Genomic DNA, 24894 nt, shown 5'->3' on the forward strand with positions numbered 1-24894 from the left:
GCATGTTATTTTTTTATTTAGTACTGTCCTGAGTAAGATATTGTACATAAAAGATGTTTACATTTAGTCCACAAGACAAAAAAAATGCTGAAATTATAAAAATAGTCCCATTCAAAAGTTTGGGAACCCTTAGTTCTTAATACTGTGTGCTGTTACCTGGATGATCCATGACTGTCTTTCTGTTTTGTGATGGTTGTGCATGAGTCCCTTGTTTGTTCTGAACAGTTAAACAGAACTGTTCTTCAGAAAAAATTTTAAGGTCCTGCAGATCCTTCAGTTTTCCAGCATCTTTGCATATTTGAACCCTTTCCAGCAGTGACTGTATGATTTTGAGATCCATTTTTTTTACACTGAGGACAATTGAGGGACTCAAACACAACTATTAAAAAAGGTTCCAACATTAACTGATGCTCCAGAAGGAAACAAGATGCATTAAGAGCTGGGGGCGAAAACTTTTGAAATTTGAAGATCAAAGTGAATTGTACTTAATTTGTGTTCCGGGAAACAAGTATCTTCTGTTGCTTACGAAGGGCAGAACTAAATGGAAAAAAAATTATATTTCAACAAAATAAGAAAAATCTTCATCGTGTTCAAAAGTTGTAACTCTTAATGCATCTTGTTTCCTTCTGGAGCATCAGTGAATGTTCGAACCTTTTTTTAATAAAAAAATAACATGCATTTAGTATGATCTCTCTTATTTTGTTAAAATTATTCAAATTATAAGGGTGGGTACCTAAATGATTTTGAGTGAACTGTCCCTTTAAAGGTTAAAAAAAACTACAACTAAACAATAGGCAATAAAGAAGCATATAATAGGCTTCTTGGAGCTAACGTTATGACAATTATGTAACGAGACATTAAATGCATGTTTTAAAAAAGTCCATCCAAAATTATTCTGTTAAAGTCTTTGCATAATATATTTGCTTTTATACCTTTTATTTCCGTTACGTTTATTCGGGATTATTGGCAGTATCAGCATGTCTTGAAGATATTTGTGTTTTTACCTTTTTTTCGCTCGCATCTCTGGTGGTTTGTATCTATCAGCCCAACACCCAATTGCACCTCCTGCTGTTAATGTTTGTAACAGCACGTAGAGATTTTGGATCGGCTCTCTGCTGCTTTCTTGCAACTGCAAGGACCTTTGTTTGAGAAATACCATTCCATTCAATATAAAAAAAAAACAATTATGCTTCAAACAAAGCTCTAAAAATCTTTGTAATGTTTAATTAACCTGATTCACAGGTTTTCGAGTTCCTCTCCTCAAACAGCCAATGAACACAATGAATATAGACACTCGTCGTGACTGACCAATAGAAATGAGGTATAAAAAAAAGTCATCTAAACCATGTGCAGTGTACATTAGTAGGCTTCACCAGCGCTGAACGATGAGTGGAATTAAGGAATTAACGATTCTTATTCTATCTTTCTTGTGTGTGACATTTGTGAATGGTACTGATGACATTTTGGTAGGCTGCGGGGGCTTTGTGAAGTCAGATGTGGAAATTAATTACTCCGTCATCGAGGTAAGACTGGAGAGTTCTGGTTTAAAAATGAGTAGCTGGCTAGCTAGCTAGCGCATGCAGTTCCGGAAACCGGAACTGAATTGATGCTCTGATATATACTACATCTGCTGTCCTAAACAATTATGCTTCTAGGTTGTAAATCGCATAATCTGGTGATCCGTCTGTCGTGAATGTAGCAGGTAGCAGGTTGCATGAAAGCTACCTATCCAACTGTCAAGCATTGTCAGCAAAACACATGATTTGTCCAAGCATGCTTAATATTGTTATTATCGCAGATCTGCCTGAGATCATTAGCATTGCCTCACTCAAAGTAATCACTGACATTATCTAAATGAATTGCATTCAGTTAGACGAGCAATGCATGTAGTTCGTACTGGTTTTACGCGTTTCATTTGGGGTCTGAGTCAGTTTAAAATGGGTTTATGATGACCAACGTTTACTATGCGTGTGTCCTTTACAGATCAAGCTGTACACTAAGCAGGGCTCTCTGAAATATCAGACTGACTGTACACCAATCAATGGTTACTTCATGATCCCTCTCTATGACAAGGTAATGTAACTCAGGAGTGAATGAGCTGTCAGACATCCAAGGTCATCTTAGAATGTCTTGTGGCATTTGTTCTGAATCATAAGGAAGTGTCTTTTTTAAGGTAGCTTTACTTGTGGTAAGGCTACAATATATAGAGGACAATTATATCCTTTACAATTTTAAGCCATGAAATAATAATGCATCCAACATAAATGTTTCCTGTTCTTTTTGGGTACAGAGCTAAGTAAAAATGACCTTCTGTAACAAGTATAAGTACATTAATGGAAATCAAATTGAGAAGAACAGGCTTAATTTAAAAATGTACTTGTGTAAAATATCTAGAGCATGAATATAAGCAAATTATGAGGAGAGTTAAGCTTGCATTCTGCTTTCTATTTTTACTGTTTTTACACTTTTACTAATAGCCTATAATATAATTTCTACTTATACACTACCATATTATCTTTTTTTTTCATATGACTTATTTATAATTGTTTCAAATTTAATCTTAAAACGTAGTCCTTATGAACAAAGGCTAGACTCCGATTGCAACTAAAACATTTTTCATAATCAGTTAATCTGTACATTATTTCTTTGATAAATCAATTATTAAGATAAAGACATGATTAGAATTGGCAAAACATGCTTTTCCCAACTTTCCAAGGGTACTTTTCTAAACAATGCACAAAAGAAATGCTATAAAAACAAATATGAATGTTTCTAGCTGTTTTGTGTTGTTGTTTTTTTTTATCTTCATAAACCTTTTGGGTTCTTGTATTAAAAGCAACTTGTAATGCTAATCACAACCCTTACTTCCTTTGTGATATATGATGACGTTTGATATATTGTACAGCTCTAATCTGCAAAATTTAGAAGATCATAATCATTTATTGGCATAGTACTCGCAAATTGCTGCAAGCTTTCTCTGGTGTTGTAAATTGGGGCAAAATTCATCTTTGACATGTCCATCTATTTTTAACTTGAAAAAGAGTTAAGTGGGCTGAGGGACAGCCTATCAGACTCTTACAATGCTGTATTATTTCCTTGCACCAGCAGCTTCACCTTAATTCACTCCATCAGAGAGACCGTTTCCAGCCTCAGTCACTTAGATGAGTGTCACAAATGTCATATATGATATATATGACCCACTAAAAATTAGTCATTTTAGCGAGTCATGCTTTTTGTTAATATTTAGCCTGGTGGATTTTGTGTATGTTTGTGTTAATAGGGATTACAATCTTTTACAGGGTGATTTTGTTATAAAGATAGAACCACCATCAGGATGGAGCTTTGGTAAGAATGATTTCACATATCAAGCAGTGGTTATATCATGAATAATTCAATTTCAGAGTTCTTTATACTCTAATCTGCTCTTGTATCAATCCGTGGTTATCTAATGTAGACTCAATTTTTCACCTGTCATGTATTGTTTTATACGTTATCTGTATGCAGAGCCAACAACTGTGGACCTACATGTAGATGGAATTACAGACATCTGTACTAAAGAACAAGACATCAACTTCATTTTTACCGGGTTTTCAGTCCCGGGAACTGTAAATTGAAATTTTACACATCTGACATTTGTAATACAGTTTTTATTATGTAAGATAAAACAAAAAAACCTGCTCATTTTCTTTCCTCATTTAGGTCTTGAGTAAAGGGCATTTGTTGGGGCCTGCAGGGATTGAAGTAAGTTTGAGAAAAGCAGGAGAAGATGATGTCCTTCAAAGTGTCCTCACACAAGCTGGAGGCCAGTGAGTATTGTCTAGTGGTCAACCTAGAATTTGAGCTTGCAGAATTTCTTTGGACACTGACTGCAGCATAATGCTTATAAACTATAAATTCAGATTGAATGGCATTATTCCACTGGGCTACTGGTTATGATAAATCATTTTTTGAATAATATATGTATTATCATTTTCAGCTATTCCTGAAATTAAACTTGATTTAACCTAAATTAAAATTTCTGTGAACTATAATAATTATTCAATTACACAATAAGAACACCAGCAACAATATCCAACCCTAATTTGGTCTCTCTTTTTTATCACTTCAAAATAATATTCATTGTGAATAAATACCATTAACAATTAAACATAAAAATCATTTCACCCTGTTTGTGGTGTTTTTCACAGGTACACTTTCCTCAAGGTGCTTCCAGGAAGTTATGACATCACCGCCACTCATGCCTCATGGACACTTGAGCAGGTATATAGTACAAACTGTCTTATTGACAAAACGCATTTCTCAATGACGAATGTGTCAACACCTGAAGAAAGATTTTCATGCCACTGCAATTTTGCTAATTCACATATAACATTTTATGTCAAAGCATCTAAGTTAAATGTGCATGCAGTTTTGTTCTGCGAAAACTTGGTTCACTATATTTGTTGCTTCACAGAGCTCAACCACTGTGGTTGTGTCAAATGAAAATGCCCCCGCCGCAGCTCCTCTTGTGGTAAAGGGATATGATGTCTCTGGAGAGGTGCAGAGTGATAGTGAACCCATGAAAGGAGTCAGCTTCCTCCTTTACTCTGCCAGTGTAACACAGGAGGTAAAAGGTTTTATTAGATTCATAGCCCAACTACAAAAAGATGATACACACAAAATAACTTTAAATGAATGCCATTGCGTAATTTATAATGTTTTCTAATGTGCACAGATTCATCATCTGTTATCCAGTAGACCAGTGGTTCCCAACCCTTTTCAACTCGCGGCCCACACAACCAAACACATGTTTTCGCGGCCCACTGCAAAAAAATAACTGACCCCGCTATTGTTGGGTTAATAACTTGGTACTCAGAAGCTAGATTGTTAATTGTATTTATTGAATGAACTAGGGCTGTGCGATATGGACAAAAAAAAACCTATCGCGATTTCTTTGATCAATTTTGCGATTGTGACGCACACCGATATGCTTTTACATTCATAAATGCATTCAGGATTAATTTGAAACATATTTCCAAAAGAAAACCAATTAGAGCTTTATCAAAAAGTTGTAACGTCTCTAGAACAGACATAAGTCAAAATTATCACTATAGTAAAGATTTAAAAATTTATAGACTTATGGCAAAAAAAATTAAATAAAAATCCAGTGTCCAGGGACTTTTTTTTTTCTTTTTGCCATGCATTGTTCATCATTAATTGTAGTGGTGCCTCTGGTGTTTGCAGTGTGTATACAGTATATGTATGCGGTCAGCAGCGAGAGCGCATAAATATAACGCGAAAGCACATTAAAATAATGCACGAGCGTGAATCTCTCTGCTCACACTCAGATTTCCTTGGCTCTGTCACAAAACCAGACGTGCTTGCTCAGATACACACTGCTCTGCGCGGAGAGAGTGTGCGCACTTAAAACATGTCTCCTCTCACTTAAACTGCGTCCTGTGCGCTCACAACTCTTTCTAAGCTCATGTGTTAGATATTAATAATTTTCGCATGTTTTTATTTCTAGCCTTTTACCGCGTGCAGTGTGAACACTCTGATACGTTAACATGGGCTCGGAAAAAAGGCGCATCACAGACAGTGTGTGAAACCTGGAGTTAGCCATATGCCCAGTCTTTTCTGTTCTCGCGCTAGAGGCGCTGCATTCTGATTGGATCGGATAGTATACTGCGGGAGGTCAGGGCTGCGGAAAATTGTGCTATAAAGCGATTTAGAAATCGCGCACACTCTAATCGTGATTTTATGACTATTTCTATTAATCGCACAGCCCTGGACTGGAATGGATTGGAAATGAACAGAAAATAACTCGGGCTGGCACCGCTCAGCAAAACAAGAAAACCAGATCCAGGCAGAGCTCGGCAGCGGGTAGATAGTCACCGGAGCAAGCAGTCAGGAGGAAACACAACAGCCATTTATGCATGTTTGAATTTGTTGTTCTGTAGCATATGCAGCAAAAATATCTAAGATAAATTGGTGGTTTATTCTTAAACCAATCAGCAAGCTTGAATAGTGGAAGCATAGTAACAGTTTAATATTTATTTTTTTGTTATTTAATTATATATATGAAATGATGTTATGTTATGACTTAGACATTTTTACATATGTTAACAATATTATTTATTTTAATAGTAATTGGCGGCCCACCTGCAATACCACCGGTTGAAAATCACTGCAATAGACTTTAAATAATTGTATTAATATTTCTTCAGGATATCAGTGGCTGCAGTGTGGCTCCTGTGGATGGAGCTTTAGTCGGCGACCCCTCCCTTGTGTATGTGTGCAGTTCCCAGTCTCGTGAGGATGGCACTTTCTCATTCCCCTGCCTTCCCAGTGGTGAATATACGGTGGTAAGAATTTTGGTTCAGATCATGAGAGTAAAAGAATAACAAGCTGACTCTGTACTCTGGCTCTACGGATGAAGACAGCAGTGTCATTTTGGTCATTTCTTTTCATCTTAGAAATATTTTATTTTCTAAACCATGCAAAGAAGCTGATACGTTCATGCTTTTAATTTTTTCTCCCCTTGACTATTGAAATCTGACTTGTTTAAATATATATATCCATAAATCTCAGATGATACAAAATTCTACAGAATACTTCATCTCCAGAAAGGGAGATGCCATTATATAATTTTCATGGTTTGGCTGTTCAGTTAAGGATTGATTTTAATTTTTAAAGTTATTTTACTAATTTTTAAAGCATCAAATGACTTGGCACATTCATAGGTTTTGATTGCCTATCAGAATATTTTCCAAATTATGCTATGTTTCAAATTATGACCTCCTAATACTGCTCTTTTAGCACACTGCAGTATAATCCATACAGTCAGGTGCAGCTTTAGGCCCCATGAAATCCTAGATGGAATTATACTTGGATTACATCTTTGTGTGGATCATATGGCCTGTCATGCATAAGCATTTCTACTGGATTATTGCACTTAATGGCTAATATCTGGTGGTACATATAAATTGTAATTTTGGTGACAAATCAGATATGCCTGTAAGACTTCTGATAAGTATTTCATTACTTTCTGGATCTACTTTCAAATGACATTTCATCCATCTCATGCAGCCTTATTTATGATGTAAAGATAAAGCACAGATGTCAGTCTTTTTTCTTGAATTGTAGGTCCCATATTACAGAGGAGAGAGAATCACTTTTGACGTTGCTCCTTCTCGTATGGATTTCAAAGTAGAACACAGCAGTTTAACGTTGGAGGTGAGTTTCTCAATTCTTTGACTTCTCACAGATTTGGAAAGATGACTTGACACCTAAATTGACAATCAGGGTTGGACAGTATTAGAATTTACATGAAGTGTTCAAATGGACATTAAATCCTTGTTAGGAAAAATAAATAAGTAAATAATGTACAAAACAGTAGGTCTTGCTCCGTGGCCTAACCTGGTTTCTAGCGTATTTTGTCTTTCAGCCGATATTCCGTGTCATGGGATTCTCTGTGATGGGAAGAGTTCTGAATAGCCCCGATGGAAAGGGTGTTGCAGATGCCGTAGTAACGCTTAACAACCAAATTAAAGGTAACTGTGATGATACACTTAAATGAAATTTACATAATTAGGCATATTAGGGTATATCCAAAGTACTGCACAATTCATGCTTAATTAATACATTTATGCTAAATTAACACATTGCATTCATATTTTGCCGTCTCTTTGATCTCTTTCACAGTGGAAACTAAAGAAGATGGTTCATTCCGATTGGAGAATATGACTACAGGTACTTACACCATCAACACTCACAAGGATCTGATGTTCTTTGAGCCAGTCACTGTGAAGATTGCCCCCAGCACTCCTCAGCTGCCAGACATCATCACTGCAGGGTGAGTATGCAGGCAAGAATTGTCCTCAGAAAGCTGTTTTTTAGAAGATAAACGCAGAGACGAGGTGTCTCGTCTAGCTTTAGGGGATTCTATTTAATGTCTCTGCTGCACTGTCATTTTCAGGTTTAGCGTGTGTGGTCACATCTCAGTCATCCGTCTCCCGGAGACTGTTAAACAGCTTGGGCACTACAGAGTTACGCTCTCGACTCTGAAACAGGATCAGGGGTTTTTCCGCTCTGTTGAAAGTGACAGCCATGGAGCGTTCTGCTTTCAAGTTAAACCAGGAGACTATAGCATACAGGTAATGAGAATATATGTTGTGACTTGACTTTAAACTTAGAGTGAATTGCACAGCAAATTAATTTAGATACCTTGTGTGCTGTACAGGTGACCCTCCCTGAAAGTGATGTGAAGGCTGGACTTGCTCTTCAGCCATACTCTCTCGATATCTCACTTGTGGATCATCCTATCACTGACCTTCTCTTCACTCAGTTCATAGCATCTGTTTCTGGCTCTGTGTCCTGTCTTGGTGAGCTGGCTTTTCCTGTCCGCTGTCAGATTCAATTAGATGAATGTGCTTTCTGTCTTTGCCTCAATGATTGAATTGTTCCATCAGTGGCATGTGGAGATCTGACAGTCACTCTTCAGCCTGTGAGCAGACAAGGAGAGAGGCAAAACCTCCAGTTGTCTGGCAGCAGTGAAACTCTCAGCTTCACTTTCAATAATGTGTTACCCGGAAAGTACAAAGGTAGGCTCTGTTTTTACATGCGTTGTTTTTTTTATTTGTTTTTTTTTTTTTATATGAGCAATATAAATAATTATGGAATTAAATAACTTTTGAATGATAGTGTTTTTTGTCAGTGATATTTTTTTTTACGAACGGTGTATTTTTATTTTGCAAGGATAAATTAATTTTAATAATTAAATTAATAATTAATAAAAAAAAATTATTTAAAAATGTGGCATTAAATAATTTTGCATTATTTTAGAAAATGAAATTTTACAAAAAATATTTTAAATAACCCTGTTAATTTTTACTATGTATTCACCAAAGAATCCTGCAAAAAAGTATCAAGGTTTCCACAAAAATATTAAAGGGATAGTTCACCCAAAAATGAAAATTTGATGTTTATCTGCTTACTCCAGGGCATCCGAGATGTAGGTGACTTTGTTTCTTTAGTAGAACAAAAACAGAGATTTTTATATCAAATTGTTGCAGTCTAAAGAAAAAACATACACAGACTCATGTGGATCATGTGACGCACTGAAGACTGTAAAACATTTTTAAAAACCTTATAATCTGGAAACCTTTGAACAGTAGTAAAAATAGTCAGCATTTGTTTTTGGGTTTTGTTGTAGGGCTGCAACAAAGATTATTTTTATAATCGATTAATCTAACGATTATTTGGGTCGATTATTCAGTAGAAATTTATTGGTTATTCAGCTTTTGCAATTAGTTAAAATATTGTTATACATATTCTAATAAATAAAGGTAATTACTTCAGCTTTTGAAAGTCATATGTAATTAGTTATACAATTAATTTATACAAATAAATATATTTGGCACATAAAATGAGATGGCAGAGAAACTCTCTTATTCAACCATTTAATCATTTAATTACCTTAAATATCATTTTGTGGGTCATATGGATAAGAAACAAAATGAAGGTTGAGTAATAAGACATTTTATTTTTTGGATAATCTAATATTCACAACATATCTCTTAAATTACCTTATAGGGTTATGATAATCAAACAGACCTGAGCTGGATCAAGCTTTGATCTCTGCAAACCAAACTATACCTTTAATAAAAGCCCCCCCCCCCCCCCCCCCCCCCCACTAAAAAAGACTTCATCATTAACTAGATCCACACTGGAGAGCTGCTTTATAACAGAAAATCAAGTTGTAATTCTAACTGAAAGCGACACTGACTCTGTTTTTTTCATGTTTAATAATACTGTAAAGCTGCTTGATTTAAGTCTATCTATAGTAATAAAGTACTACATAAATAAACGTGACGGGACTCTACTGGAGTACTGAACTACAGAGCTCGTGCAAACATCCACATCTTTTTAATCAGATGCATTTTAAACTGCTCCCTTCTCACCGCTGTCATTTTTTAATGTGTTTATTTTGTTATTGGGAGAAAATCGAGCAGCAAATATTAACAATCATCCAAACGCAGATCAGCACCCTCGGAATCGGCTGCATTTGCTCTGAAGCGCTGTCTTCTCCTGAATTTCATCGGGAGAGCTAAATTACAGTCTCACGCTACAGCGCCCCACTGGTCAAACCACGTTATTGCAGACTCTTACATTAGATCATTAAACGACTACTCGACAACCAAAATATTTGTCGACAATTTTTTTTATTGTCGACGTTGTCAATAATGTCAACTAATAATTTCAGCCCTATGTTGTTGTTGTTTTTTTATACATTACCCCAAAATCTATGAAAATTATGATATATGTCACTTGGGTAGGGTCTAAACAACTAGACAATTAATCCAAAAAATATATATTAGAATGATAAATAATATAGGTGGTCATCCTATTAATATGATGATTAATATCATGATTAATATGAAGTTTATTGAATTGCTATATATGATAAATTATTATTTTTGAGCTAAAATGTGCAGGATTTCAGTAGTGTAGACATTGTTCACAAACTATGTTTAAGAAAATTAACAACCTCTGGTTGTCACAGTGTCTATCACTCAAGAGGAGTGGTGCTGGAAGCACAAGTCAGTGGAGATCGATGTACTTGACTCACACGTAGAGGGAGTGGAGTTCAGACAAACCGGATACTTGCTGCGCTGTTCACTGTCCCATGCCATTACCCTGGTGAGGACTGAAAACATTCAATATTTAAAGATGACTGATAACATAGTTGCCAGAATCAGCTGTTACAAGACTAAAATGGTAATTCTGAAGATACATTATTTTATCCATAATTTTAGGAATTTTTCCAAGATGGCAGCTCACCAGAGAATGTTGGCATTTACAATCTGTCCAAAGGAGTCAATCGCTTCTGTCTGTCCAAGCCAGGTGAGCCCAGCTTTCCTTCAGTTTGTACGTTCATTACATTCATAAAGCTTAAAGTTCTTAATAAATGTCTTTTTAATCGAAGGTGTTTATAAAGTGACTCCACGTTCCTGTCACCAGTTTGAACAAGATTACTACACCTACAACACGTATGTGACTGCCTGTGTCAAGCATTATATTAAAATCAAAGTAGCTGCTGCAGCTTTCTCCCTTTTCCTCCTTTGCTTTTCTAGTATGTGCTTGTTGTGTAACATTATTAAATGAAGTCTAATTCACGTTGTTCTCATCCTTGTTCCTCAGGTCTGCCCCAAGCATCTTAACCCTAACTGCTGTGAGACACCACATGACAGGACTCATCACCACTGATAAGATGCTGGATGTCACTGTCACCATCAAGTGAGTGAGGGAATTGTTATTATGTGTATCTAAAAGAGTGTAAAGTCTGTCTTGTTTGTTTGAGTTCTGGCTGTCTCTTTCAATACACCTGGTGGTGTTTTCATTTCATTTTGGTAGATCTTCCATTGAGAGTGAGCCTGCTTTGGTTCTGGGGCCCCTGCGCTCAAATGAGGAGCAGCGATGGGAGCTGCAGCTTCTGCAAATAGCTGCCCGTAAGAAGGAGAGGGAAGAAAGAGGAGACGAGAACAGCCCCCCTGTGGAAGAGAAACCAGATGAACTCCATGAGCCTTTCCATTATGAATTCTCCTACTGGGCACGGTATGATTTTGGACAATCTGTGTTAGAAAAAATATGTGAAATCATTTGCAAAGAACATATATATCACATTGTATTCTCCTACCAGTTACAAATTTCAGTCTTAATTTTATATCTCGGCTCTGTTGGCTGTTTTAGGGCTGGGGAGAAGATTACAGTCACACCTTCATCCAAAGAATTCCTGTTTTACCCTCCTGAAGTAGAGGCTACAATCACTGGAGGTTAGATTTGTTAGAGTGCAATCTTTTTAAAGCTTTTTTTAATTTTATAATAATAGATGCAAGTTGTGTCTAGGACATTTCACAACAATTATGGAACAATTGCAAACCGCTAACCAACAACAAACCCTAACCCTGTTTACACAAAGAATTAAATTAATATTTGTAAAGCTACATAAAGAAATCCACCGTAATGTACTGTTCATATACAGAAAAAGTATATTGTTAAAAAAAGTTTAAAGTACAAAAACGTACAATTAGGGGTACTTAGAACTTATCTAGCCCTAAAAGGTACACACTAGTACCTTAAGGATATGTATTACTAGGGGTGGTATATCTAGAAATTGTTCAACCATTAGAAAATTTTCGTCTCTATCGCAGTTGCATGCTCACTAAAATAGAATTACTTGTAATGTGATAGCATTTTGATCTTATTTTATTAAATGTAAAAAAAAAAAAAAAAAATAGGTACCGTATTGTTCGGACTATAAGTCGCACCTAAGTATAAGTCGCATCAGTCCAAAAATATGTCATGATGAGGGAAAAAACATATAAGTCGCACTGGACTATAAGTCGCATTTATTTAGAACCAAGAACCAAGAGAAAACATTACCGTCTACAGCCGCGAGAGGGCGCTCTATGCTTTCAGTGTAGGCTACAGGAGCACTGAGCAGCAGAGAGCGCCCTCTCGCGGCTGTAGACGGTAATGTTTTCTCTTAGTTCATTTCTTTTGGTACATGTCAAATTAATTTTGATAAATAAGTCGCACCTGACAATAAGTTGCAGGACCAGCCAAACTATGAAAAAAAAAGTGCGACTTGTAGTCCGGAAAATACTGTATGTACCTTTTGCTATTCTGGTGAATATCTCTCAGAAACAGCTCTTGTAGAGATATGAAGCAAATGAATACTTGATGGATTTAATCTTTAGAGTGTGCAACAACACTAAGCCACAAACACCCTCATTTTACTTTTAGGATACATTTAGAACTAAACTTTGTAGGTACAGTGGGGAAAACATTTATTTGATCCCCTGTTGATTTTGTAAGTTTGCCCACTACAAAAAAATGAAGGGTCTGTAATTTTTATGGTAGGTTTATTTTAACATAGAAAGGCAGAATACCAACCAAAAAGTCCAGAAATATATATATATGTGTGTAAAAACATGACATGATACTTTGAGCAGAAACCCTTGTTGTCAAGCAAGACATTTTTTGTAGTTGGTCACAAGGATGGTACACATCTCAGGAGGGATTTAGGTCCACTCCTCTTTACAGATCCTCTCTAAATCCTTAACCCTCTGGAGTCTAAGGGTTTTTTCGGGGCCTGGAGAAGTTTTGCCATGCCATGACATTTGTGCTTTTTTCAGTTTCTTATACACCTCTAAATGGCTAAAGTGTAATCTCACTGTAATCCGCACAAACTGGGCTATAATAATATGTGCGCAGCATGTATGTACATGATTGTGTTTTTGAGAAAAAAAATGTTATGCGTGGTTAGTGAAAAACTAAAAAACTTAAAACACTTGAATAAGGCCATAAAACACATATAGAACATTAGTTCCCGGGACTTTTGAGATGGAGCTTGTAGCCTAAAATTTTTATTTCTAAATTGTGAAAATCATCTTGTTTACTCACTTACAGAAAACAATATATTGATTTTTATTTTCTAAGACACTTTTTGTTGGTAAAAGTCATGTGCGAGTATGCGTCAACTATCATGAATATCATTGTGATTTACACCTGAGAAGACAAAGACCCGCATAATGAGCCTTTAAGTCAGATGTCACTGAGAGGGAGGAGTTACAAGAAAGAATGTGAGGACAAAATAAATCTATACAATTTTTTTGTTTGTAGTTTATAATTATCCCACAACATAATTTAATATCCACTTGAGAGTGCAGTTAAACAGTTTATCAGGAACAATCAAAGCTGACTTTCAAAGTGAATTTTTTGCATTATTACTCCAGTCACACAATCCTTCAGAAATCCTTTTAACAATCTTATTTTCTTATTTTAACAATCTAATTTTTTGTTGTTGTTCTTATTATTTTTATTATTATTATTAATGTTGAAAAGAGCTGAGAATATTTTTTTTCAGGTTTTTTAGGGGGGGGTAAATTGAAAGAACAGCATGCATTGTTTGTTACAGTTACATTTATTTGTTATATTTATATTTACATCAAGCTTTTATTTTAATTATGTCTTATTCCTCTCATCACGAAGCAAACAGTAAAATAAAAAAACTTGAACAGTCTCGCTTCGTTGTTTTCTGTTGTGTGGGCGTGTTCAAGCCATGTGCTTCAGTGAAACATTAGAATCTGAATAGAGCGTTCAGCGCGGGGGCGTGGTCGCATTAAGCCGCGTTCAGACTGCACGGTTTTTGGCTTGCCGACAGGTTTTGAGAAATCGCAGACAAATGCCCAAAATCACAGGCAAATCTGTGCTCGTTCACGTGAGTGACAATCAAAAGTGTGAATGAGCAAAGACGCGATCTGAGAGAATCGCCGACGAGTCGCCGATGCCCATGAGAGTTGTCATGCTAAAAATCTGGACCTGTCGGCGATTCAAAATCATGCTGTCTGAAAGTGTTCTGACTGAAAACTACATCAGCGATGACCGACAGCCAATGAGAGAGCAAGATACAGAGCAACGGGGAGTTCGGGGAGGAGTTTTAAACCACAATATCAGCAAGAATGGCTTCATTTCAGAAAAAGTCTTTCTTCTCTGTCTATTTGGACTCATGAAATGGAAGATAAATTAAGCAGGAGCACCCGTGTCTGTTTGACGTTTCATCTGAGCTATCCCAGTCTCACTTGAAAACTCCGGTCTTGCACGTGTGATATTGCGTTGTTTCCTTGTCACATCTCGCGGGTGTTTGGTTGTGAAACGTAGTTTGCGAGCCAGACAGAGTTGTCGGCGATTCTTCCTATTGTAAAGTCATGCAGTGTGAAACCTTCTGTTGCCGATCCATCGTGCAGTGTGAACACAGCAGTGACTGAATGCTGGCTAAGATGCAGTGACCCGACTACTTTGAAAATCGTGCAGTCTGAACACGGCTTTATATATAATGAAGGGAGACGTGAAAATTCGCGTCGTTTTCATATGGATTAATTTATCACAGAATATTTGTTTTCGGCAGCACTTGTTTAGTTTATAAGTAGACATGTCAAGCTTTCTATAGATATCTCTCTCATGTCTCTTCATTGAGTATTCACTGAGTTACAGTTCATTTTAATGACGCGTGTCTAAATGAAGATCAGCGCAGATAAAGGCTGCAGACAGCACACCTTGTTTGTTATCTCTATTTTATAAGTGCACAAAGTTTTGTTATGTCTGTATACAAAAAAAGCAGACCCTTTACAGATTTGATTTGATGTATTGCTCTTATCTGTACGATCAAAACTGAAACTAATTTAAGTTATTTTCGGGGTTATCAGGAGAAAATGCCTCATAACACGTATACGCGTTAATCGACTTCAGAGGTTTAAAGGGTTAGTTCACCTGAGAATGAAAATTCGTCCATCTTCTACTCCCCCTCGAAGCATCCTAGGTGCATCAAACGAGGAGCAGTGATGGGAGCTGCAGCTTCTGCAAATAGCTGCCCGTAAGGAGAGGGAAGAAAGAGGAGACAAGAACAGCCGTGTATGTGTAATAGGTGTATGTGACTTTCTTCTTTCAGAATAATCCAGTGAAGTTATATTAAAAATTGTCTTCGTGCTTCCCAGTCTTTTAATGGGGGTAAGTGGGTGTTTGTTGTCAACTGTTCAGAAGACGTGAAATAAAGTGTGTGCATCTGTAATAAAACGTTCCTCACATGGCTCCGGAGAATTAATAATGTCCCCCTGTAGCGAATCCATATGTTTTTGTAAGATAACTATCCAAATTTTCGAATGTAATAAACAGTTTTTTCCCTTACTTCTGCTGACTGTTGGAACTGGAAGACGTGCAGGCGGAAGATGGAAGCCGTATGCGTTGTGTGCATGCCTCTGGAAAGTGTAGGAGCAAAGGAAACAAAGTTTCCTTACTTTAGCAAAGGAAAACCTGTCTACTCTTGGCTTATTTCAAAATCCTCCGACATTTTTCTTTACAAATCCTCTTTTTTTTTTTTAGCTTCTAATTTGTGACCAGCGTTGTTTTGTTTTTTGTTTGTTTTTGTTTTTTTTTTCTCTCTTCGCACTCGTCACTAACCACGTAGTGCTAATGAACTACAACATCTGCCTGCTCGCTTCCGTATCTCCACAGTCTGCAGAAGTGAGAAAAAAGTGTTTATTATATTTGAAATCTGGATATTTCTTACAAAAATGCGTGGATTCACTACAGGAGGCCTTTATTCACCCCCCCGGGTCGTGTGAGGGACGTTTTATTACAGATGCGCACACTTTATTTCAAGTCTTCTGAACTATTGACAACAAACACCCGTTTTTACCCCCGTTGAAAGGCTTGGAAGACAAGGACAATTTTGAATATAACTTCAATTGGATTATTCTAAAAGAAGAAAGTCACATACATTTAGGATGCTTCGAGGGAAAGATGGACAAATTTTCATTCTCGGGTGAGCAAACCCTTTGTATGTTTTGGGTCATTGTCATGCAGGAAGACCCATCCATGACCCATCTTCAGTGTTCTGGCTGAGGGAAGGAGGTTCTTGTCAAAGATTGTACAGTACATGGCCCCGTTCATTTGCCCCATAAATGCGGTGTAGTTATCCTGTACCCTTAGCAGAAATTCGCCCCAAAGCATAATGTTTTCAATCTCCATGCTTGACTATGGGGATGGTGTTCTTGGGGTAATTTCTCTCGCTCAAAACACGTCAAGTTAATGACAGCGAGCTCTATTTTGGTCTCATCTGACCACAACACTTTCTCCCAAGCCTTCTGTCAATCATTTAGATGTTTATTGGCAAACTTTAAATGGGACCATGCTGGCACTGCAGGATTTCAATCCATTGCTGCATAGTTTTACCAATGTTTTGCTTGGTGACTGTAGTCACAACTGCCTTAAGATCATTAACAAGCTCCTCCTGTGTAGTTCGGGGCTGATCCCTCACCTTTCTCACGTTCATCATTACCTCATGAGGCAATATCTTGTATGGAGCTCCAGACCAAGGCCGATTGATGGTTATTTTGTATTTCTTCCATTTTTCCAATAATTGCACCAACAGTTGTCCCCCTTATCTCCAAGCTTCTTGCTGATGGTCCTGTAGCCCATTCAAGCCTTGTGCAGATAAACAATCTTGTCTCTGACATCCTTTGACAGCTCTTTGTTCTTGGCCATAGTGGTGGGAGAGGTTGGAATGGAAGATACAGATTGTGAGGCCAGGTGTCTTATACACCTAACAAGCTGTCATTAGGAGTAACTACTTAAAGTGGCAGGACTGTCTGTCTGTGAATCTGTGTTCCACATGGGCACATAACCAGTCTGTGGCAGCCATAATTCTTGCGGGTTGGTAGGGGATCAAATCCTTATTTGATTTTTTTTTTTTTTTTTTATTTGTTGTTGTTGGTATTCTTTCTATAAACTTTAAAATAAACCTACCATAAACATTACAGAGCCTTCATTTCTTTGTAAATGGACAAACAAAATCAGCAGGGGATCAAATGAATATTTTTCCCGCTGTAGGGGGCCCTCCAGAACAGAACTGGACGTGCCTGATTTAGACTCAGGCAAAGTATCCACCATGTTTTTACTATAATAGCAGTTGCTGCCGTTTGTAACTTGAATGTGCCAGACTTCTGGTTATTTTTAACTATACAAAATAACTCATTATGCTGCTTGTAATGCGTCACTAATATCAGTTTCAGTTTTACCCCAGTTTATATTTGAAACTGATCTACAGTGATTGATTGGTTTTAACAGAGAACTGCCCAGGTCAAATGGTTGAGATTGTGGGCCGGGCAGGACTGTTCCTCACAGGGAAGGTGTCACCAACACTGGAGGGTGTGGAAATCTCCATTAAGGAGAGAGGAGCTACAACCCCTCTCATTACAGTTCTCACGGATGAAGCTGGAACCTACAGGTATCTCACTTATTCACAAACATACTGCTTTCATTTATTTAATACCTCTCTTAACTATATTTAATAATGCATATTGGCTTAAAAGCATGGTTTATAAATATGCCAACATGAATGACTGTTGGTCTGTTAGAAATAAACTGCCATCATTATGGCTGAAATCTTAAATGTATTCTAGCATTCTAAACGCATACAATTAATATTCCTTTTTTTCCCTTTAAAACCAGTGTTGGACCCCTAGATAGTGACTCTCTGTATGAAATCAGTGCCAGTAAAGAGGGCTTTGTCCTGACTGCAGAGGAGGGAAACACAGGAGACTTCAAGGCATCTGCCCTGGCAGGCGTAACTTTTGAGGTCAATGTCACAATAATGTCTTCTCATCATCGAGTTGAACTATCACAGTTCATTTATGTATTTGCATTTTTATGAATCAAATGCTTCTTTTTTTTTCTTTTTTCTTTTTCTTGCCCCTCAGATAAAGGCAGAGGATGGTGTTCCTCTCTCTGGGGTTCTGCTGTCTCTTAGTGGGGCCAACTTCCGCTCAAACATGCTCACTCAGAACACTGGTCTCCTCACCTTCAACAACTTGGTACTGTCTTCTCAGCCCCTTAGTTACTATGCTCATCTTTTTGACATGTTAAACACTTTTGTTTTATTGTACAATCTATCTCATGTGGTTGATTTAGTTCTGTGGGACACAACAGAATTATTTTACATTTTTTTTGAAAATGGATTAATATTTTTTTGCCCATTAAGTTGAAAACAACACTGACTGACATTTTTGATTGCATGTTCAAAAAAATAGAATGCTCATTTTAGCTGAACTATCTTTATAAATGTTTTATCTATAAATAATTCCATTTCAGAGTCCTGGTCAGTATTATTTCAAGCCCATGATGAAGGAGTTCCGCTTTGAGCCCTCATCACAAATGATCACAGTAGAAGAAGGACAGGTCCTCCATATTCCCATCACTGGCTTCAAAACAGCTTACAGGTCAGCAACACACAGCATGTTAGAATATGCACTGCCAGTTAAAATGCTTAGTATAAACGTTAGGTAATATATGCATACAGTATGTACAAAAGCTGAATTTAATGCATAGAAAAAAAACATTACTGTTTTACTGTATTTTTAATTCTTTAAACACAATTTTTTAAATGCTAATTCTTATTCAAAATATATATATAAAAAAAAAATTCAATACATTTTTATTTATTACTGTGATGGCAGAGCTGAATTTTACTGCAGTCTTCAATGTCAAACAGTTCTTCAGGAATCATTTTGATACGTTAATTTGGTGCTCAAGTAATTATTTATTCTTTATGACGGCGTTTTAGTGGCACATTAAAAAAAAGTGACAAAAAAAAAAGTCACCATACTTGACTTCAGAAGATTATGAGATTAAAGTCGTAATCCTTCAAGAACAAAGTCGAAATACTTCGAGAACAAAGTCGTAGTGTTTCTTGGATTTAGGCCTTTATTGCGCATGTAAATGTCCCGGATTGAGAGCACTGGGAGAAATTGCAGGCCACCGGGATTGATTTGAATATTGTTGCGTCCGAGCGGCCACATCATCTTACTGTGGGACCTACTTTTAATGTCTCCGCTTTCAAATCAGTTGTATAGCGAAACTGAGGTTACAATGTGTTTTTCAAGCTCTTTAATGATCAGATTGCTGTATTTGTGAAACAATTCAATACATTAAACTGTTTTCTTTGTGAAAATTCCAAATAAGGCTATGTGAAAATGTATTCTCGTAATATATCGACTTTATTCTCAAAATATTTCGACTTTATTCTCGTAGTATTTCGACTTTATTCTTGTAATATTTCGACTTTATTCTCATAATAGGCCTATTACGACTTTATTCTCGAAACATTTAGACTTTATTCTCATAGTATTATTACTTTATTCTCGTAGTATTACGACTTTATTCTCGTAGTAGGCCTATTACGACTTTATCCTCGAAACATTTTTACTTTATTCTCGTAATATTTCGACTTTATTCTCGTAGTATTATGACTTTATTCTTGTAATAGGCCTATTACGACTTTATCCTTGAAACATTTTTACTTTATTCTCGTAATATTTCGACTTTATTCTCGTAGTATTATGACTTTATTCTTGTAATAGGCCTATTACGACTTTATTCTCGTAGTATTATGACTTTATTCTTGTAATAGGCCTATTACGACTTTATTTTCTGAACATTTCGACTTTATTCTAGGGCTGTGTGATTAATCGAAATCGTCAAAAAATCACGATTTGAGCGTGCACGATTTCTAAATCACTTTATACCACAATTTTCCACAGCCCGACCTCTCGATCCAACATAGCAGACCGGGTTTTTCCGAGCCCATGTTAATGGATCATTATGTTCACACTGCATGCGGTAAAATATGTGAACAGTAAAGGTTAGAAATAGAAAGGTGAGAGAGAGGAGAGACACGTTTTAAGTGCCTGCACTCTCTCCGGGTGAGAGAGGTGTGTATCTGAGCGCGCGCACCTGGCTTTATGCAAGAGCAAAGGAGAGAGATTTGCGCTCGCGAATTATATTAATGTTCTTTCGTACTTCTAATGCGCTCTCTCTGCTGCTTCTGCCCTGCATACACATACTGTATACACACTGCAGATGGAGTACGTGTGAACCTGGTGCAACACATAGATTTCAACACCTGAGGCACCACTACAATGAGCTCTATGCCCAATGCATGGCAAAAGGGTTTTTTTTTTTTTTTTTTTTTTGCCATATGTCTAGACATTTTGTCACACCTTTACTTAGTGATTATTTTGACTTATGTCTATTCTAGAGACATGTTACAACTTTTTGATAAAGCTCTAATTGGGTTTCTTTTGGAAATACGTTTCAAATTCATACTCTGAATGCATTTATGACTGTAAAGCATGTATGTGTGTGTCAAAATCGTGATTAAAATTGCAAAATGTATCAAAGAAATCGTGATAGGTTAAAACGCTGTTGTAATTATTTTGTTAAAATATATATTGTTGCTGCTGCTTGGTATTTTTGAAATTAACAATTAAATTGAAATATACAGATATCATTTTTGAAGAATTGAATAAAATGTAAAAAAGAAAAAAATCTGTGTACGTATTGAACATTTTACAAAATATGCCCTGTCAATTGTGGTGTAAATATTCAATTTGTGCATTTCAACATGTATAAGCTGCTATGGAACAGTGCAGTCAATAGGAGGCGATGCGGAGCAGGGTGTCGCTGTGGAGGCAGTGGGGCAGCGAGAGTGCAGCATGTACAGTGAGGACACGGTTACTGACGAAGAGGGCCGGTTTAGACTCAGAGGCTTGCGGGTAAGACTATTGGAGAAACCGGTCCAGACAAACAGCATGAACGACAAAAATTCACAAGAACCTACATTTTACGATTCTAAACATCTTGCCTTTCCTTCGTGTCAATGTCAGCCTGGGTGTAACTACAACATTCAGCTGAGAGGAGAAGGAAATGATCACATTGAGAGAGCATTACCGCCACACAAAACCATTGAGGTGATCATTGAAGTTTAATTGCATTTTTTTTTTTTCTTTTTTTTTTACATTTTATTTGAAGTTTCCATTCATGTGTTTATTCTTGGATGGTTTTAGGTGGGCAGCACTGATATTGAAGGAATAAACATAATCGCCTTCAGACAGATCAGTCAGTTTGATCTGAGTGGCAATGTCATCACTTCCCCTGAGCATCTTCCCACTCTCTGGGTAGGTGCAGTCATTTAGATATGGTTTCTCTTATTTGATCAAATCTTGAAGCCATTGTTGTTCCTCCGTCTCTGAAGGTGAAGCTCTATAAGAGCGACAACCCCGACAATCCCTTCCAAAGTGTGTCTCTTGGCCAGTCCCTGTTCTTCCACTTTGCCCCTTTGCCACGTGATGGAGAGGTACTTTTATTCCTCTAAAAGACTACTATTTTTATTAGGTTTTACAATATTCGTATTAACCTGTCCATACTTCGATTTTTAAGTACGTCTTAAAAATGGGTGTTGAGACATTTTAATTATTAATTTCATTTTATTGTCTTCTTGCAGAGCTATGTGTTGATGCTAGGCACATCACTCTCTCACTCCCAGTATGACTACAAACTCCCACAAGTCTCGTTCACATCTTCTGGTTACCACAAACATGTAACACTAACCTTTAATCCTAAGGTAAAAACCCTTTGCACACAAAAAATGATATTTTTTCTTTGTCCAATGGTCAAATTTTTGCATTAATAGATCATTCATCTGCTTTTAGCTTATTTAGTGTAAAAATTATCTAAATTCTGTGTTCAGAATTCTCTCCATAGTGTGAATTTTTAATGAAATGTTATGACAAAGTTATGATACTGTATTCTCAAGTCATCACATGTATTTAAATAGCACATCCTACAATACAGATTGTGACAGCATGTGTGCAGTGTTAATGTTGCAGAATTTGTCGATTAACAGCTGTACGCATATCCGACAACCCCAAAGACAGTGGTGTCATTATTCAGTCGGTTCAGTGTTGATTCATCAATTATTAAACAAGTTCAATTCAGCTCTAAAGCAGCTCTACAGAAAGCAATTGTATCATTATCTAGTTCAGTTTAGTTCAAAACTTGTCGGTAGTGTCAGTGCAGTTGGATACTTTAAAAATATTTTACAGATTATGACTTATTGTGTTTCATTTGTGTGAATTTGTTTGGCTTTCCACAGAGGAAAATACCAGATCAAGATGTTTCCCAGGGATCGTTCATCGCCCTTCCTATCACCTTACTGCTGTTGCTTGCTGTCTATAATCACGAGCGGGTACCACTTTCTTTTTCTTTCAGAATCGTTAAAAAAAAAGCTTGCCATTCTTGATATTTCTTAGATAATGATATTATGTTGTTCCCAGGTGATCCCAGTTCTTCTGCAGCTGGTCAGTCAGATCCAGGGTGTTCGAGGTCTTGCTCAGGCAAGTGGGGATGGACTCTCCATGGATGAAGCCAAACGCCAATCAAAAAGGCCAAAGACAAGACGTACATGAGACTTTAGTATGTCCTAATATGAAGGCCAAGCCAGTCACTGCGTTCAGATCTCACAAGCGTTCAGTGTCAGACAGCACATCAAAAAATCCTATCATAAAAAACAACCTCACATGGGGTCGGCAATGATTTTTGGACCCATTTATTCTTGCTGATTCTCAGATGACTTAAGGTTCTGTTACTGTGGTGTCCTGGTCACACAGATCCCTATATTTTACAGTCCTTAGGATGTGAATGTGACTTGGAGATTGTGTGTTTATGTTTGTGAGAGACTGCTCGGGGAGGATGGCTGATTTAAGAGACTTCAAAAGTGTGTGTGTGTGTGTGTTTTAGCATTATAAGGAGTAATAACCGAAGTAATTTGTCATGATTCCAGTAGTAGCCTGAATGACTAGATTTGATTGAACCACTCCTATTTAAAAAAAAGTTATCAGTTCAGTTTATAAATTTACTAGAATTTGTAGAATTAAGTTGTAATTTGCAAACCTGAAACACCCTTACATTTTAAAATTATAAAGATTAATAAACATTTGACCCACTAAATTATTTGTATATGATTTTTGTTTCCCTTATTTGTTTAAATGCCACAAAACAACTAAAAGCTTAAAAAAAATACATTTTTCAATTCCTCAAAGGTAAATGACTTGCTGCTACCATTTGATGGGATCGGTACATGTTCATACCACTGAATTCATATGATCATCATTTGATAAAATGTATGGTTATGGGGGGGGGGCAATAAAGTGTTTTGGGAATTATTCCTCATTGTGTTTTGCACATTTGTTGTTTAGATTCCCCTACCTGGAGCAAGAAGTCTCCTGTCATCTGATGCATCTGATGTTGCTGCATAAAGCACATGACATTTTTTTTTAAGTATTATTTTTTTATGCATCAATGTGAAATGCTAGATCAAATATTGTACAAATTTATGCATTGTGACAATACTTTTGCATTATGGGGCAGGCAGACATAAAAAAAAATCACAAAAAAAGAGATGCATATGAATTATGCGATGTAATTATACATTATACATTTGGTTTTGTTAGGAATAAACTATGTATTTAGGTTGAATTATTCCACTCAATTGGCCTGAAATTCATATGGAGAATCCGAATTAATAGAACCATGTTTTATCCTGAATGGATGTTATATATGTAAAAAAGAATTAATAGGACCATAACTATTCTATCTGGTCAAGATGTGTATGTGGGAAACCAAATAATAACCCATTTTTTTTGTAATCAGATTTATGAAAGTGAATATATCGCATTTGTTTATGCTTTTAGAACACTAACTTTTATTCTTGTCTGATGTGTTATTAAAGAGGTATTAAGGTGTTATTGGTTAACTTATGAACTGCAGTTTATGAACATGTATAGGCTATCTACTTCTGCAATAAGCACCAGAAGAGATTTTAAAATCCATTTTTGTTTTCTGAAAGGATCACATTTTAGGTTACACCTTATTTTAAGGGGTCCTTGTTACAGTGTAGTTATACATTTAAGTTCTGAGTAATATTAACAACATGCTCTTACATATGGTCAGGGTTTGGCTTAGGGTTACTTGCATGTAGTTATGCATAATTTATTGTTATAATGGTAAGTACATGTGTAACAAGGACACCTTAAAATAAAGTGTTACCACATTTTACTTTACATTTATTGCAGTGTAATTACAATAACCATGTATTTACAATACAGTTGTGCTTTTATTTTCACTTTTGTTCTTGCATAAATGAAGTATATACCATATATACCATAGGCTATGAAATGGTAGTCATAGTTTACATTAAACATTTTAATTGCTAGTTATTATTACACTGAACTTTCCAAATTTGATGTTATCCAACACTAAGATATTCTGAAAACTTCTAACATGGGTCTCATATTGTCTATTTTATTATTATTATTACTGTAACAGTGCTTGTAGTAGCTGTTATATTTTGGCAGAACTGTCGATTTGGGTACTAATAATGCAGTATTAATTGTTACCCTTAAATATTTGCGAATCTCGAGCTTTTAAGACCCAGAGGGGGTCCTTTGCTCCATCTCA

At 36.5% G+C, this 24894-nt stretch overlaps 1 protein-coding gene across 1 annotated transcript; it reads left to right on the forward strand.

Moving 5' to 3' along the window:
* The first annotated feature begins 1339 nt into the window (after positions 1-1339).
* nomo (nodal modulator) lies at positions 1340-23385 on the forward strand. The gene is made up of 31 exons (XM_059571332.1): positions 1340-1523; positions 1984-2073; positions 3300-3345; positions 3505-3605; positions 3700-3806; positions 4188-4260; positions 4454-4606; positions 6207-6344; positions 7126-7215; positions 7427-7532; positions 7684-7834; positions 7958-8135; positions 8222-8363; positions 8451-8582; positions 10544-10680; positions 10797-10884; positions 10967-11030; positions 11182-11277; positions 11395-11595; positions 11731-11813; positions 17668-17827; positions 18052-18178; positions 18300-18413; positions 18691-18818; positions 21011-21152; positions 21264-21347; positions 21444-21554; positions 21632-21733; positions 21881-22000; positions 22532-22624; positions 22713-23385. The coding sequence occupies exons 1-31, from the start codon at positions 1386-1388 to the stop codon at positions 22842-22844; spliced, it is 3627 nt and encodes a 1208-aa protein (XP_059427315.1). The 5' UTR covers positions 1340-1385; the 3' UTR covers positions 22845-23385.
* The last annotated feature ends 1509 nt before the right edge of the window (positions 23386-24894 follow it).

Source organism: Carassius carassius, chromosome 17, assembly GCF_963082965.1.
Source record: "Carassius carassius chromosome 17, fCarCar2.1, whole genome shotgun sequence".
NCBI lineage: Eukaryota > Metazoa > Chordata > Actinopteri > Cypriniformes > Cyprinidae > Carassius > Carassius carassius.